This window comes from Giraffa tippelskirchi, chromosome 9 (genome assembly GCF_054371585.1).
Source record: "Giraffa tippelskirchi isolate mGirTip1 chromosome 9, T2T-mGirTip1v1.2.pri, whole genome shotgun sequence".
NCBI lineage: Eukaryota > Metazoa > Chordata > Mammalia > Artiodactyla > Giraffidae > Giraffa > Giraffa tippelskirchi.
The window spans coordinates 130,100,707-130,118,577 of NC_137283.1; the positions used below are offsets into that span (position 1 = coordinate 130,100,707).

The following is a 17,871-nucleotide window of genomic DNA, read 5'->3' on the forward strand; positions in this document are numbered from 1 at the left end:
GGGTTGAGTATTTATAGCATTCCATCTTAACCCTTCTTATTGCTTGTTGTACTTATTAGCTGTATTTTTTTTATAGTTGCCTTATGATTCACACTGTGCCTGTGCATCTTTACTTCATTAGAGCCTACTTTAAAATAACATTATGCCACTTTATTTGAATTTTAACAGTAATAGACTTACCCCAACCTTTTTGCCATTTTTGCCATACATTTTTCTTCTACATCTCTTAAAACCCCACAGTACAGCAGTATTAGTTGTTGAGGCAGTCTGAGCACAGGTTGGAAAAGAATTTCCAGACATAGAGCATTTCAGAAGGGAGTGAATTTATTCAGAACAAAGAGCAGAAATAAAGGGGATACAGCAAGCACAGTGGGCTGACAGATGAGGGGAGTCGGCAGTTTTTGTGGGTTAATAGCCAATTTTTATAGCCTTAAGACAAAATTCTTGCTGGATGGTTGGTGTTAGGTGATGGATTGGGGCGGTATAGGCTGCTTAGTGGAATGGGCATCTTTGCCTAATTGGGAGTCAGCAAACTTGATAGTGATTATCAGGGTGCTTTTGGCAAGGTTACAAAGGGGCTCAGTCAGCTTCGGCCATGTCCTTCTGTGGTGCAAGGCTTAGCACCTTCTGTTGGGGAAGGCCTCAACATTATTATTGCTTTTAACAGACTATTATAAATCCCTACACATAATATAAAAGTCTATATTTATACTTATTCACATAGTTACCATTCCCAGTGAATTTTTTTACTTTTTATTTTCAAATGAATCTTTAAAATTTATTTTTAAATTAAGTAACATATATAACTTATTAGCTTCAGGTGTACATCATAATGATTCAATATCTGTGTACACTGTGAAATGTTCACCGTAATAAGCCTAGTTAGCGTCTGTCACCTTCAATTCAGTCGCTCAGTCGTGTCTGACTCTTTGTGACCCCATGGACTACAGTACGCCAGGCTTCCCTGTCCATCACCAGCTCCTGTAGCTTACTCAAACTCTTGTCCATTGAGTCGGTGATGCCATCCAACCATCTCATCCTCTGTCATCCCCTTCTCCCACCATCAATCTTTCCCAGCATCAGGGTCTTTTCCAGTGAGTCAGTTCTTCGCATCAGGTGGCCAAAGTATTGGAGTTTCAGCTTCAACATCAGTCCTTCCAATGAATATTCAGGACTGATTTCCTTTAGGATGTACTGGTTGGATCTCCTTGCAGTCCAAAGGACTGTTACGAGTCTTCTCCAACACCACAGTTCAAAAGCATCAATTCTTCTGCACTCATCTTTCTTTATAGTCCAACTCTCACATCCATACATGACTACTGGAAAAACGAAAGCTTCGACTAGACGGACCTTTGTTGGCAAAGTAATGTCTCTGCTTTTTAATATGCTGTCTAGGTTGATAGTGAAGAAAAATTAAAGAGCCTCTTGATGAAAGTGAAAGAGGAGAGTGAAAAAGTTGGCTTAAAGCTCAACATTCAGAAAACTAAGATCATGGCATCCGGTCCCATCACTTCATGACAAATAGATGGGGAAACAGTGGAAACAGTGGCAGACTTTATTTTGGGGGGCTCCAAAATCACTGCAGATGGTGATTGCAGCCATGAAATTAAAAGACAGTTACTCCTAGGAAGGAAAGTTATGACAAACCTAGATAGCATATTAAAAAGCAGATCTCTTTTTTCATTTCTTTTAGTATATTTCCTCATGTTCTTTGTTTTCAAGTCCTCAACACTGAGTATATTCTGTGATCCCACTATTTGTTTATTTATGGGTCTCTTCTAGTTATGGTGACTTTCTCCTCCTTGTAATTCTAGTAAATTTTTAATTGAGTGTTGAATATGTTGTAGAGTTTTACATTGTTAAGTTTCTGAATTTTGTTTTCTTCTTTTCAACAGTGTTGAGCTTTGTTCTGGCTAAAAGGTTGATCTTTTCAAGGCTTTTCTTCTGCTTTGTTAGGGGAAGTCCAGAGTAGCCTTACTTTAGCAGAGTTTGACACAGCTACTGAGACATAGCCCTGTTGATATTTTCACTGGATGCTCCTATTGAACAACAAGGATTTTTTCCACTCAAGCTGGTTAGAGCTTCAAAATCACTTTTCCCTGTGCAAAATATGGAAATTGTCCAACTTCCAACATCCCACTTGTTCTTTGGTCAAACTATACTTAAATGATTCAGTATGCAGGAGAGACTCAAGGGGGCCCCTGCAGATTTCTAGTGCTTTGTTTCTGAAAGTCACTCAGTGGAGTCCCAACTCTTTGTGACCCCATGGACTATAGAGTCCATAGAGTTCTCCAGGCCAGAATACTGGAGTAGGTAGCCATTCCCTTCTCCAGGGGATCTTTGCAACCCAGGGATCAAACCCAGGTCTCCTGCATTGCTGGCAGATTCTTTACCAGCTCACCATCTTCCCTTTATCACTTGCCTGCAGCTTACCTTGTCTTTTCAGTAGTCTTATCTCTGTTTTATTAACACAGTAAGACTGTCCTGATCTCCCTGATCCTGCTTAGCACTGCAGGATGTATGTACCTTCTAGTAAATGTAGACTCAGCTCACCTGTTTATCTTTCTTAAGAATCGTATTTTTTGCACTGCTGATTGTCCAATGTCTGAAAACATTTGTTTCATATACTTTATGCATTTTATGCATTATTTTGGAGTAGGAAATAACAACCCTCTCCAGTATTCTTGCCTAGAAAATTACTCAGATAGAAGAGCCAGGTAGATTGCAGTCCATGGGGTTGCAAAGAGTTGGACACAACTGAATGTGCATGTACTATTTACAAAGTCCTTGAAATCCAACATGGTACAGGTGAAAATCCTCTAGATTCCATCATACTTAAAATTTATCAGCCAAATATTCTAAGAGAGAAGGAAAAACTTATCTCCAAAATGTATCTTTTAGATCTTTTACATCAAGAATTGTTTGCTTATTTTCTATTTATGCAAATTATATTTTCAAAGTTACAGATATGAAGTATAATAGTAGAAATCCCCAGTGTTGAATGTGCAATGTCTTCCAGTCAAACAGATCAGAAGTATAAAATTGTTGTTGTTCAGTCACTCAGTCATGTCCTACTCTTTGAGACCCCATGGACTGTAGCATGCCAGGCTTCCCTGTATTTCAACATCTCCCAGAACTTGCTCAAACTCATGTCCATTGTGTTGGTGATGCCATGCAATCATCTTGTCTTCTGTCGTCCCCATCTCCTACCTTCAATCTTTCCCAGCTTCAGGGTCTTTTCTAATGAATCAGCTCTTCACATCAGGTGGCCAAAGCATTGGAGTTTCAGCTTCAGCATCAGTCCTTCCAATGAATATTCAGGACTGATTTCATTAAGGATGGACTGATTGGATCTCCCTGCAGTCCAAGGGACTCTCAAGTGTCTTCTCCAACACCACAGTTCAAAAGCATCAGTTCTTTGGCACTCAGCCTTGGGTATCGTCCAACTCTCACATCCATACATGACTACTGGAAAAAACACAGCTTTGACTATACAGACCTTTGTTGGCAAAGTAATTTCTGTACTTTTTCATATGCTGTCTAGGTTTGTCACAGCTTTTCTTCCAAGGAGCAAGTGTCTTTTAATTTCATGGCTGCAGACACCATCTGTAGTGATTTTGGAGCCCGAGAAAATAAAATAAAAATTAATATTCTCATTGTTTTCCAAACAGTGTGAAAGAGCTGGTGGATATTATTATCTCTGATATTTCTCATATGAGAACCACTTTCTCAACTGGGTTTTATTCTTGCATTTTTATATAAACTTAATTTCCCTTGGTGTTTCTTTCAGAAATTGCTGATTCGTTGTTTTCCTTCCTTTTATTTTTTGTCTGTCTTATTTCTCTCTGTGTCTACCAATGGCATTTCCTTCTTGCTTCAAACCTAGTTTATTTGTGACAAAATTCCTGAAATTGGTCTTTTATATGTTGGTAATATTTGCCTATAGACTATTCCATTACTAAGTGCCAACAAAATGTCGTTCTGAAAAGTGCACATTAGATTAGTACATTTCTTAAATAATATTTGGCTTTATTAACTTTTAGTTCAGATTAAGTATAACACAAGCTATAATTCTAACAGATAAATTATTACTGCTCAACATATTGGCTAAGACTAACATACAGTGCATACTATATAACACTAACTCTTAATCTTCTCAGCAATTCTCTGAAATAATTACTGTTATTGTTCCTACTTTATAGCTGGGAAGCATGAGGCAAAGAGTTTGTGACTTGCTTTTGGTTCTACAACTGAAAAATAGTAGAATCAGAAGTTGAATACAAGTCTCCTGGTTCTGGTCATGCTACAAGCACTATGCCACAGTATCTGAACTGTTTCTTGTACTGCTTCTTTGAGGTGACACAAACACTACATCCTCTTCCATTGATTTTTAGCAAGTTCCTGAATCCCAAGTAGTTGTTTAAGTTCATGTCATACTCTCCCGTAGGACTTCCCTGTAGCTCAAATGGTAAAGAAGCTGCCTGCAATGCAGGAAACGTGGGTTCAATCCCTGGGTCAGGAAGATCCTCTGGAGAAGGGAATGGCAATCCACTCCAGTATTCTTGCGTGGAGAATCCCATAGACAGAGAAGCCTGGAGGGCTACAGTTCATGGGGTGGCAAAGAGTCAGACATGACTGAGCGACCAACACTTACTTACTTACTTACACTTACACTCTCCCATATGTCTTCCGTCCTTGTTCATCATCTTTACTTAAGCAAGACTAATTCCTGAGGTACTTAAAATTCAGTGATTCCCACTAGAATATGAAAATGTTAAGCATCTGATATTGGTCCTAGCATCTAGAATTTAATACAAGGTAATTTCTCTGTAACTGTTATGTGAATTAAATTATGTCTGCTGATACTATAAAATTCCAGGCAGAGTTCTTTTTCAGATAGAAGAAAAATAGAGGTGAGCTTCTCAGCCTCAGAATGTAGCTGCTGCTAAGTTGCTTCAGTTGTGTCCGACTTTGTGCCACCCCATAGACGGCAGCCCACCAGGCTCCCCTCTCCCTGAGATTCTCCAGGCAAGAACACTGGAGTGGGTTGCCATTTCCTTCTCCAGTGCATGAAACTGACAAGTGAAAGTGAAGTCGCTCAGTCGTGTCCGACTCGTAGCTACCCCATGGACTGCAGCCTATAGATACTGTTGTAATTAACCAACCAACCTAGTTTATCTGCCTAAGTCACAATACCCATGTTCTTCCACCCTTGTATACCTGTGAACTGAAATGGAAATATTTCTGCAGGTAGATCTGACTGGGAACATCTCTGTTTAACTTACTCATTTTCAGACTTCCATTGTTAATCTCCATTCAAAGAGAAGACTGAAAGACGGTCATTCCAGAAGCAGACTCTCAAACCTCATGCAGTCTTTTTGCCCATTAGGCCATCCTGTCTCTGAATGTGATCTAATTTTTGAAATACAAATAAGATAATGAATGATCAGTTCTATTCTGAAAAGGCCATTCTTGTTCTGCAGCCCACAAATCTTACTCAGTCCTTCAACTGGAAGGCTATAGACAACCAATTAAAAATTGATGATGAGATCCTGGTGAGACAGTTTCTGCCCATCTTCACCATAAGAAGCCTGATAGCATCATGTTAACTGGACAGACCTTTGCCTTCTGCTGCAGAGTCATTGAGATAATAATTTGGGACTTTAGCTGAGAGGATTCCCTGGTGGCTCAGGTGGTAAAGCGTCTGCCCGAAATGCGGGAGACCCAGGTTCGATCCCTGGGTTGGGAAGATCCCCTGGAGAAGGAAATGGCAACTCACTCCAGTACTCTTGCCTAGAAAATTCCATGTATGGAGGAGCCTGGTGGGCTACAGTCCATGGGGTCGCAAAGAGTTGGACGCAACTGAACGACTTCACTTTCACTTTCACTTTACACAACTGAGCGATTTCACTTTCACTTTTAGCCGAGAGATGCCTAGAATTGGGAAACGGTGAAGGTCATTAAGGCTAGTATTTCCTGAGGGGTGTCAGAGATAGAGCTTTCATAAGTACTGCTTAAGGGTAACAGTAGAAATAACTGTAAAGACTAAAAAAATCAACTTAAGTAAAATCCAACCTTTGTTTAAGCATTTCTAGATTTTTCAAAAGTGCTGCCTTTTAGAAGTAAGCAATTTGAGATTTTTATCTTTAAAAATCAAGTAACTGCAGTTTGTTTTAAAAGTATATAATATTTTGAACACCTCTAGAAAATTTTAGTTGGAAAATAATTCAAAGTATTAAAAATATAAAACGGATAACTACTTGAAAGTACAAAGAAAAGCCACCCAAGTCTTAAGAATTGAATTCTCATCAATCTTTTCCTCAAAATAGTGTGTTCTTAAAGATATCTTTATGTTAACATTGAAGTAAATTACTCTTATGCAGACTTCTTTTGGAAATCAACAGTCTTTGCCTGGGAATTTGACTTTTTTGACTATATGATTCTTGTGGTTTTTTTAAAACTATTTTCTTCAGAAAATTATAGTGATGATTTTGAAGATGAGGAGGATATTGATGCACCTTTGACTCCTAAAGGAGAGACTAATTCCAAAGAAAATTCCAAATCAGAAAAAACAAATGAACCCAAACAGGTATGTATCAATTATATGTTTGACAGTTTGGAAACTTCTTTCATTACCTTAGCTGACTACTGACTATTGCTCTAAAAACAGCTCAAAATACAGAGTTCTTTATAGTATTGCTCATTGTTGTAAAGTTATAAGTCTCTTAATACTCAGACACTTTCTTAACTCAGGATGTCAATTTTAATCTTAATGAAATACATGGCAGTTGATGATTTTCTGAAAGATTTCTTTTGGGAAATTTCTTTAAGCTTTAAAGATTGAAAATTTCATTAAAATCTCAAATCTTAATTTTTAAACAGGTATATTAAACTGTACTTTTCTTTGGTTGGTCTTGTCCTTGTGAGACATTTCCTCCCTAGTATTTATGCCAATAGTAATGTTACTATCTGAAACTTACTGGGCTAAGACTGTAAATTAAATTAATATTGTTAATTGTCAGTTAAATTATTCAGTTCACATTTAGGAATGTTGTACTCTTAATTCTCTCATTTCTCAGTTTTTACCAAGACATGCCAGACAGAACTTATCCTTGAAGCTACCTAATTAATAGTAGACAATTGCTGTTTGTTATAAACTAGTGATGTTATCTTGGAGTTCAATAAAGAGGATAATTTCTGAGCAAGGTAGATGAGCAGGTGACATCAGGTACTTTAAACAAGGCTCATAAAGGCCTAAATTAATTGTTGGTAATCACCAAGGTTCTGAAGAGACTTGTAGAAGTTCTCTCACTGCTACATTGTCTAGTCTTATAGAATTGTCAGTGAGTGAGCATGATGAAAGAAATCCAGAAAGCGCATTTCTTGATCTTTTCATAATTGGGTATTGTGCTGGCTTTCAAGTTGTGTTACTCTTTGCAGTGTAGTCATTTCATATAAGTTCAATTTCAAATCATATAATTTTCTTTTTTTAGGAAGAAGAAAAAACTGGCATGCTGGCTAATGGTAAATATTATGTGTATTCGTGAATTTTTGTAGACAGTTGGTCTGTTCAGAATTGTATCTAATTCTGAATAAATTACTGTCTGTTTTTAAATAATTTCTGATGAATTAAAATTTATAGATTTTCTCAATATGTTCTTTATGCCTACCTTAAATTCTGCCTGTTGTATTTAAGGATATATGTTTTTTAAAAACCTTGGACCAAATTCCTTTATGGATAAATTTTACCAAACATTCAAAGATGATTAATGTTAATCCTCCTTAAACTCTTCCTAAAAAACAGAAGAAGAGGGAATTTTTTCAAACATTGTGTAAGACCAGCATCACCTTGATATGAAAGCTAGACAAATATCCCTCAAGAAGACTACAAACAAGCAATTCTATTTGCAGTGACATCAAAAAGAATACAAATTTAGGAATAAATTTTATCAAGGAGGTAAATTATGCCTAGAACTATAAAACATCAGAAAGAAATTGAACACTAAAATAAATAGAAAAACATTCTGTGCTCATAGATTAAAAGAATTACTACTGTTAAAATGTCCATACTATCCAAAGCGATCTACAGATTCAGTGAAATTCCTATCAAATTCCAGTGACATTTTTCACAGAAATAGAAAAAAAAAAGTCTAAAGTTTTTATGAAACCACAAAGGACTTCACATAACCAAAGCAAGCTTGAGAAAGAGCAAAGCATGGAGGCATCACACTCCCTGACTTCAAAATGTATTACAGAGCTATAGTAACCAAAACAGTATGGTACTGCTATAAAAACAAACATAAAACCAATGAAACAATAAGTCCATGCACCTGTAGTCACCTGATCTTTAACAGGGTGCCAAGAATGTACAATGAGGACAGATAGTCTCCTCAATACTTCATGTTTAGAAAACTAGGTGTCCACATGCAGAAGAATGAAATTGGATCCTTATCTCATACCACATACAAAAGTTGACTCAAAATGGATCAAAAATTTAAGTATAAGACCAGAAACTGCAAAAATGAAAAGAAAAGCATAGGAATACAGCTGCTTGATGGTATACTGGGCAATAATTTTGTGGATATGACCCCCAAATCACAAGCAAGAAAAGCAAAATAGCTAAATGGTATTGAATTAAACTAAAAAAGCTTCTACATACATAGCAAAAGAAAACATCAGAGTAAAAATGCAGCTTATAAAGTAGGGCAAAATATTTATGAACTATATGTTTGGTAAAGGATTAATATCCACAATGTACAGAAAACTCATGCAGCTCAGTAAAAACAAAAATTAAAAGTGAGCAGAAGACCCAAATAGACATTTCTCAAGATATGCAATAAACAAGTGTATGAAAAATTACTAAACTTTACTAATCATCAGGGAAATGCAGATCAAAACCATAATGAGATATCATCTCATACTTGTTAGATGATTGTTATCAAAAAGAGGAAAAATAAGTTTTGGTGAGGATATAGAGAAAAGAGAACTTCAGTACACTGTTGGTAGGGATATAAATTGGTGCAGCCATTATGGAAAGCAGGACAGAGGTTTCTGAAAAAAAATTAAAAGTGAAACTACATTATTCAGAATCCCACTTCTGGATATATAACTGGAAGAGATATCTGTACTCCCATATTTGTGTGTGTGCTCAGTTGCCAAGTCGTGTACAACTCTTTGTGACCCCTTGAATCGTAGCCCACCATGCCCCTCTGTCCATGGGATTTTCCCAAGTAAGAATACTACAGTGGGTTGCCATTTCTTCCTCCAAGGGATCTTCCCGACCCAAGGATCGACGTTTCATGGGTCTACTGGATTGGCAGGCAGATTCTTTACGCTGAGCCTCCTAGGAAGCCCCACTCTCCTGTCTATTGCAGGATTATTCACAATAGCCAAGATATGGATAGAACTTAAATGTCCATCAAAAGATGAATGGGCAAAGAAAATGTTGAATATATAGCTTAAAAAAACCCCGAAATCCTGCCATTTGCAGCAAAATGGATAAATGTGGAGGTGTTGCAGTAAGTGAAATAACCAGATGAAGAAAGATGCATACTGTTTATTCTCACTTGTATGTGGAATCTAAAAATGTCAATATCCTAGAAACAGAGTAGAATGATGGTTACTAGGGGCTAGGTTTGGGGCATATGGAGGTTGGTTAAGGGGTACAAGTAAGTTAAGGATATCTGATGTGCAACAGTGTGACTGCAGTTAATGTTGTATACTTGAAACTCACTCAGCAGGGAGATCCTAAGTGTTCTCATCACATACACAAAAAAGGGTACATGGATATGTTAATTAGCTTGATTTGGTTGATTATTTTATAGTGTATCATTTCAGTTCAGTCGCTCAGTCATGTCTGACTCTTTGCGACCCCATGAACTACAGCACACCAGGCCTCCCTGTCCATCACCAACTGCCGGAGTCCACCCAAACCCATGTCCATTGAGTTGGTGATGCCATCAAACCATCTCATCCTCTGTCGTCCCTTTCTCCTCCTGCCCTCAATCTTTCCCAGCATCAGGGTCTTTTTGAATGAGTCAGTTCTTATCATCAGGTGGCCAAAGTATTGGATTTTCAGCTTCAACATCAGTCCTTCCAATGAACACCCAGGACTGATCTCCTTTAGGATGGACTGGTTGGATTTTATAATGTATACGTTCATCAAGTCAACAAGTCATAGATCTCAAATATATACAATTTTTAATAAGCACTATGTGTCAATAAAATTAAGAGAAAAGGGGTTTTTTTTTTGTTTTTTTCCTCAGCCCTTTGCCTTTTACATATAAATATACATTAGACCTGTATTTAAGCATAGATAAGTTTTGATGTAAGCCTGCTCTGTTGTATATAAGAAGAAAATCATTCTTTTTCTAGGTATATAGTTATATATTCTTTATATGTAAACATTTATTTTGTTTTTATACAGATTGCACATGATTTAAGTATTTTATGAGTAGAACCATACAAGCTTATTTATATTCCTAATATTTTTCTTTTATGTTATTCCAGTAGTGCTGCTTGATTCATTAGACTCCGTTGCAGAAGTCAACCTTGATGAACAGGATACAACAAAAACTAAGCCAAAGGCTCTGCCAGATATGACTGATAATGAAATGATAGGAACAGGTAAGAATGAGAAACTATAGCTAGTCTCTCAGTTCAGTTCAGTCATTCAGTCATGTCCAACTCTTTGCGACCCCATGAATCGCAGCACGCCAGGCCTCCCTGTCCATCACCAACTCCCGGAGTTTACCCAAACTCATGTCCATCGAATCGGTGATGCCATCCAGCCATCTCACCCTCTGTCGTCCCCTTTTCCTCCTGCCCCCAGTCCTTCCCACCATCAGGGTCTTTCCCAATGAGTCAACTCTTTGCAGGAGGTGGCCAAAGTATTATAATTTCAGCTTCAGCATCAGTCCTTCTAATGAACACCCAGGACTGAGCTCCTTTAGGATGGACTGGTTGGATCTCCTTGCAGTCCAAGGGACTCTCGAGAGTCTTCTCCAACACCACAGTTCAAAAGCATCAATTCTTCAGCACTCAGCTTTCTTCACAGTCCAACTCTCACATCCATACACGACTACTGGAAAAACCATAGCCGTGACTAGAGGGACCTTTGTTGGCAAAGTAATGTCTCTGCTTTTTAATATGTTATCTAGGTTGGTCATAACTTTCCTTCCAAGAAGTAAGCATCTTTTAATTTCATGGCTGCAATCACCATCTACAGTGATTTTGGAGCCCCAAAAATAAAGTCTGCCACTGTTGCCACTGTTTCCCCATCTATTTCCCATGAAGTGATGGGACCAGATGTCATGATCTTACTTTTCTGAATGTTGAGCTTTAAGCCTGAACTTTTTCACTCTCCTCTTTCACTTTCATCAAAAGGCTTTTTAGTTCCTCTTCACTTTCTGCTCTAAGTGTGGTATCATCTGCATATCTGAGGTTATTTTGTGTTTAATTGACTTCATTTCTGGGGAAAATATATATGATATATAACAATACATGTAATAACTATATCAATAAAATTTTACATTTTTTATTGAAGTATAGTTGATTTATTAAGTGTTAGTTTCAGTAGTGATTCAGTTATATATGTGTGTGTATGTAGACATATATACTTACATGTCTACATATATATTTTTAGATTCTTTTCCATTATTTGTTATTACAAGATGTTGAATATAGTTTTCCTGTGCTATACAGTAGGTCCTTGTTATTTATCTGTTTTATATATAGTAATGTGGATCTGCTAATCCCAAACTCCTAGTTTATTCCTCCTTTATTAACTTACGAAGTTTGTTTTCTGTGTCTGTGGGTCTGTTTCTGTTTTGTAAATAAGTTCATTTGTATTTTTTTTTAGATTCTGCATATAACTGCTATCATACCAGTATTTATCTTTCTCTTTCTGACTTACTTCACTTAGTATGATAACCTGTAAAGTCATTTATGCTGCTTCAAATGACATTATTTCATTGTTTTTCATGGCTGAATAGTATTTCAGCGTGTGTGTGTGTGTTCATCACATCTTCTTTATCCATTCATCTATTGATAGACACCTAGGTTGCTTTCTTGTTTTGAGTCTTGTAAGTAGTGCTGCTATGAATATTGTAGTGCGTGTATCTTTTTGAGTTAGAGTGTTGATCTTTTCTGGATATACACTCAGGAGTTGGGATTGCTGGATCATATGGTAACTCTATTTTTAGTATTTTAGGCAACCTTTATGCTGATCTCCATAGTGGCTGCAGCAGCTTACATTCCCACCAACTGTGTAGGAGGATTCCTTTTCTCTACACCTTCTCCAGCATTTATTATTTGTTAACCTTTTCATGATGGTCATTCTTTTTCATGATGGTGTGAGGTGATATCACATTATAGTTTTGACTTGGGTATTTCTCTAATAGCAATATTGTGCATCTCTTCATGTGCCTTTTGGCTATCTGTATGGCTTCTTTGGAGAAATGTCTGTTTACGTCTTCTGTTCATTTTTGTTTGTGGTTTTTTTTTTTTCCTATTGATCTGTTTGTATATTTTGGAAATTAAGCCCTTGTCAGTTGCGTCGTTTGCAAATATTTTCTCCTATTCTGTAGGTTTATGGTTTCCTTTTGTGCAAAAAGCTTATAAGTTTAATTTGGTTTCACTTGCTTATTTTTGCTTTTATTTCTTTTGCCTTAATGAGACCTAAGAAAACATTGATACAATTTATATTAGAGGATGTTTTGCCTATGTTCTTTTCCACAAGTTTTATGGTGTCATGTGTTATATTTAAGTCTTAAGCCATGTTGAGTTTATTTCTGTGTGTGGTGTGAGGGTGTGTTCTAATCTCATTGATTTGTATGAGACCAACCAGCTTTCCTAACACTGCTTATTGAAGAGACTGTTTTTTTCCTCCATTGTATGGTCTTGCCTTTGTTGAAAATTAATTGACCATAAGTGTGGGGGTTTATTTCTGGGCTCTTTTCTGTTTGCTTATCCATGGGTCTGTTTTTATGCCAGTACCATGCTGTTTTGATTACTGTAGGTTAGTAGTATTGTCTGAAGCCTGGAAGGTATGTCTTCAACCTTTTTTTTTCCCTCACATATTTATTTTAGCAATTCTGGGTCTATTGTGGTTCTATATAAATTTTAGCATTATTCGTTCTACTTCTGTGAAAAATGTCATGGGTAATTTAATAGGGATCACATTAAATCTGTAAGTTGCTTTGAGTAGGGCTATTTTAACAATATTGTTTCTTCTAATCCAAGAGCATGGAGTAGCTTTCCATTTCTTTAAATCATTTTTAATTTCCTTCATCAGTATTTTATAGTTCTCAGCATGTAAATCTTTTAGTTCCTTGGTCAGGTTTATTCCTAGGTATTTATTAAATGCATTATTGAAAGGGATTTTCCTTTTCTTTTTCTGATATTTCATGTTAGTATAAAGAAATGCAACAGAGTTCTGTAGCCATGTATCCTGCTACCTTGCTGAATTCATTTATTAGTTCTAACAGTTTTTGTGTGGAGTCTTTAGGGCTTTCTATATAGAGTATCATGTCATCCGCATGTAATGACAGTTTTACCTCTTTCCTTCCAGTTTGGATCCCTTTTGTTTCTTTTTCTTGTCTCATTGCTGTGGCTCAGACTTCCAAAATATGTCAAATAGAAGAGGTGAGAGAGCGTCCTTGTCTTGTTCCGTATTTCAGTGGGAAGGCTTCCAGCTTTTCACTGTTGAGTACTATGTTGCCTGTGGGTTTGTCATAAATAGCTTTTATTATGTTGATTTATGTTCTCTCTGTACGCACTGTGGTGAGAGTTTTGATCATGAATTAATGTTCAATTTTATCAGATGCGTTTTCTGCATCTATTGAGATGGTTATATGGTTTGTCTTTTCTTCTGTTGATGTGGTATACGTATCACATTGATTTGTATATGTTGAACCATCCTTGTGACCTTGGGGAGAATCCAACTTGATCACAGTGTCTGACCCTTTTTATGTACTATTGGGTTCTGTTTGCTAATGCTTTGTTGAGGATTTTTGCATCTGTATTCATCAGAGATACTGGCCTGTAATTTTCTTTTTTGGTAGTGTCTTTGTGTGGTTTTGGATCAAGGTGATGGTGGCTTCACAGAATGACTGTGGGAGATTTCCCTCCTCTTCAGTCTTTTAGAAGATCTTGAGAAGAATTAGTATAAGTTCTTTCTTATATCTTTGTTAGAATTCCCTAGTGAAGGCATCCAATCTGGACTTTTGTTTGTAGGGAGGTTTTTTATTACAGATTCTGTTTCACTTCTAGTAATTGGTCTGTTCACATTATCTGTTTATTCTTGATTTCAGCTTTGGTAGGCTGTATCAACAGTAAAATTTTCAATCTCACATTTTCTACCTTTTTAAACAAGTTAAATAGCCTGAACTTGCTAATGGTGAGACTTTATGCCAATAGGCTGAGTAAAGTGTGTTTTAAAAGAAATACTTGTTAATAAATGCTGTTGGTACAAAGTATGGTACTGAGATGAATATTAAATAATTTCCTCCCCCCCCCCAATTCTGTTAAATTTGCTATATGTAGGAGAATTGAGACTTTGTTTTTGTGCTTTTCCATAGTTCCTTCTGGGTAGGAAAAAGCTAGATTACATCTTGAAATTCTGAAATGTGTAGGACCATCTAGACTTGACTAAAAGTTGTAGAGACCTTTAAGATAGTGCCTTGTCAAACTTCTTGAAGCAGTAGAACTGTTACCTACCTCCCAAATGGAATCTTAGGTAGTACTCTCTATATAGATACAAAATGTATTTTATCAGTATAAATATAAATGTTTACATTTGTGACATTTACTTGAAAAGTTAGTGAGAAGAGAACAGTAATGGTCTTCTGAATTAAATGTTACAGATACTTGTTACATTCTTATATCATCAAATTTCCAGTATGTTTGTATTTATTTTTATTGTATAATATGAGAATATTTTTGGTTTACCACATAAACAAGTGCAAATGGGATCTTTTCAGCTTTCTTTTGCAAGTCTTAGGTGACCAGTATGGTCAACTAAATCAAGTCAGACACTAGTCAAAAAAAGAGCAATAGAAATGGTAAATCATTAGCCAACTCTGAACATCTGCTTGCATTTTAATTTTACTTTTTATTTCTTTATACTTTTTTATGGCAATATAATATACTTGTAGTAGAATTCATGTATCATCATAGTGCAGTTTGATGAATTTTCAAGTACTGAACACATTCATGTAAGCAGCAATGAGATCAAAAAACAAAGCGTGATCAAAACCTCAGTCCACTCACATCTCTTATTTCTAGTCATTGCCGTTCTAAGAGTCACCACTGTCTTGTTTCATTTACTTCTGTTTTAAAATGTGAGTATAACAGTTAAATGTGAATATAACAGGTACAAAGTTAAAACAACAACAAAAAATTACAGCAGAAGTTTTCTATCAAAACATTACTCATTTACTTGTTATTACCTGACTGAATATTCTGCCATGATGCAAGCACATGCTGGGCACATGTTCCTCAGTCATATTACTGTTTTTATTTAAATACTTGTCATATGTGCTCTGATAGTCTGCTTGCACTGTTTTCAGTAAGTAGATATGGATTCTTTTAAAAGCCAAGTGTAGAGCTATAGCTTTTCTAATCAGTGATACATTATAGAAGGTTCATTTATATACAGGGTGGCCAGAGAAACTTTGTTCTAAGATATGCATGAAAATGAAGCCAGAGGAAAGACTTATCACTCTGGTCTTCATATTTTAAAATGAAAATTCAAACATCTGTGGAACCCATGATTTTCTCTGAATGAAAATCAGAGCAGTTTGAGAACTTCTGCTGTACATTATAAGAAACTCAGAAATAAAAAAACATTGCTGGAAATAGAAACTCTAATATGATCTGGGAAATTATATAAAATTAAAATTTTTTGGTCTTATTTCTTAAATATTCTGGATTCTGAAATAATTTGGTGAGTCAGTTACTAGAAGAATAGAGTATGACCTTACTGTCTTATGGTCTTGGATTCATATTTTCAGCCTTGTCAGTTACCAGCTGGGTGACAATGGACAATTAGTGCCTCAGAGCCTGTTTCCTCTTCTTTAAAATGACATCATTTGATGTCAGTTGAGATTATGTATAGTGCCTAGCATATTGTTACAGTTCAGCTAGAAGTAGCAGCTCTGTGGTTTTCATCACTTTTTATTTCAATACTCTGTTAATAGTCAAATTATAATAAAGAACCTGAAGGCATAAATACCTTTTGGCTATGAAGTATTAAATTTACCTAGTATTTACAAAAGTACACTGGAAAATTGTCAAATCAGAGTCTGAGCTTGGATTAAGAACTGAAAGTATCAGCCGCTTCCTTTGTTTACCATGTGTCTTCCAGCCTTAAGCAGGCTCAGTTTAGGTGATACATCGTCAGATTTTTATCTCTCTTTTTTTTTTTTTTTGATGATACTGTTCATGAAACTTGTGTTTTACTGTCTTAAAAAGGTTGGTAACTCTAAAGTGATGGTCAGATCTAGCCTTTTGCTTGTTTTCATTTGTCTCAAGGGCAGGGACCATTTTGTGCCATGGTTGCGTGACTGGAGCAGTCACAAGAGGAAAGTGTTGCTTCACAACCAGACCCCTGCCTCTGCCCAATAGGATCTGACACTTCTCTGCTTCTTAAAGTGGAAAATACAGTGAGTTTTTGACTTGCGGTAATATATAAAATACATGCAAGAAGTCAGCCCTTTTCTCTCTGTAAAATGCTTAAAAAGGTTTTAACATAGAGAGAAAGGACCTGAGAAAATATTTGAAGAGATAATAGCTGAAAACTTCCTAAACATGGGAAAGGACATAGTCAACCAAGTCCAGGAAGCACAGAGGAGTCCCAGGCAGGATAAACCCAAGGAGAAACATAGCAAAACACATAGTAATCAAACTGGCATAAAGTAAAGACAGAAGTAAATTATTAAAAGCAACAAGGGAAAAATGACAAATAATATACAAGGGAACTCCCATTAGACTATCAACTGATTCCTCAACAGAAACTCTGCAAGCCACAAGGGAATGGCATGAAATATTTAAAGTGATGAAAGGGAAGAACCTACAACCAAAAATACCCAGCAAGACTCCTTCGGGTTTGATGGAGAAATCAAAAGCTTTCGAGATAAGCACAAGTTAAGAGAATGCAGCACCACCAAACCAGCTTTACAACAAATGCTAAAGGAACTTCTTTAGGCAGAAAACACAAGAGAAGGAAAAGAACTACAGAAAGTAATCCCGAAACAATTAAGAAAACGGTAATAGGATCATACGTATCAATAACTTAAATGTCAATAGATTAAATGCACTGACCAAAAGACATAGACTGATTGGGTGGGTGAAAACATGTGCATATATGCACTTCCACTTACCACATCACTCTGCCTGACACACCTCCATTGTATGTAGTTATTTTATTTTGTTAAGTTAATCATGTTCCCATTATGGCTTGCAATTGTAATTATCTTTTATTTTTATTTTTATTTTTTTATTTATTTTTTTATTTTATTTTTTTTTGGCTTTTTATTTTTATTTTTATTTTTTGGGGGGAATTTTTTTTTTTTAATAAATTTATTTATTTTAGTTGGGGGCTAATTACTTTACAATATTGTAATAGTTTTTGCCATACATTGACATGAATCAGCCATGGGTCTACATGTGTTCCCCTTCCTGGACCCCCCACCCACCTCCCTCCCCATCCCATCCCTCTGGGCCATCCCATTGCCCCGGCCCTGAGCCCTTGTCTCATGCATCGAACATGGAATGGTGTTCTGTTTCACATATGATAATATACATGTTTCAATGCTATTCTCCCAGAACGTCCCACCCTCACCTTCTCCCTCAGAGTCCATAAAATTGTTC

General features: G+C 36.3%; 1 protein-coding gene and 1 non-coding gene across 11 annotated transcripts in view; both read left to right on the forward strand.

Annotated features, from left to right (window-relative positions):
• Positions 1–17,871, forward strand: part of CEP162 (centrosomal protein 162) — a 95,228-nt gene that overhangs the window by 22,523 nt on the left and 54,834 nt on the right. For all 10 annotated transcript variants that reach the window (XM_081529772.1, XM_081529777.1, XM_081529771.1 and 7 more), the window contains 3 exons: positions 6,474–6,589; positions 7,494–7,524; positions 10,510–10,626. In XM_081529772.1, the coding sequence (XP_081385898.1) occupies positions 6,474–6,589; positions 7,494–7,524; positions 10,510–10,626 (264 nt within the window). The remainder of the gene's footprint in view (positions 1–6,473; positions 6,590–7,493; positions 7,525–10,509; positions 10,627–17,871) is intronic.
• TRNAF-GAA (transfer RNA phenylalanine (anticodon GAA)) lies at positions 5,678–5,749 on the forward strand. The gene has a single exon. It is a non-coding gene; the product is annotated as a tRNA-Phe (tRNA).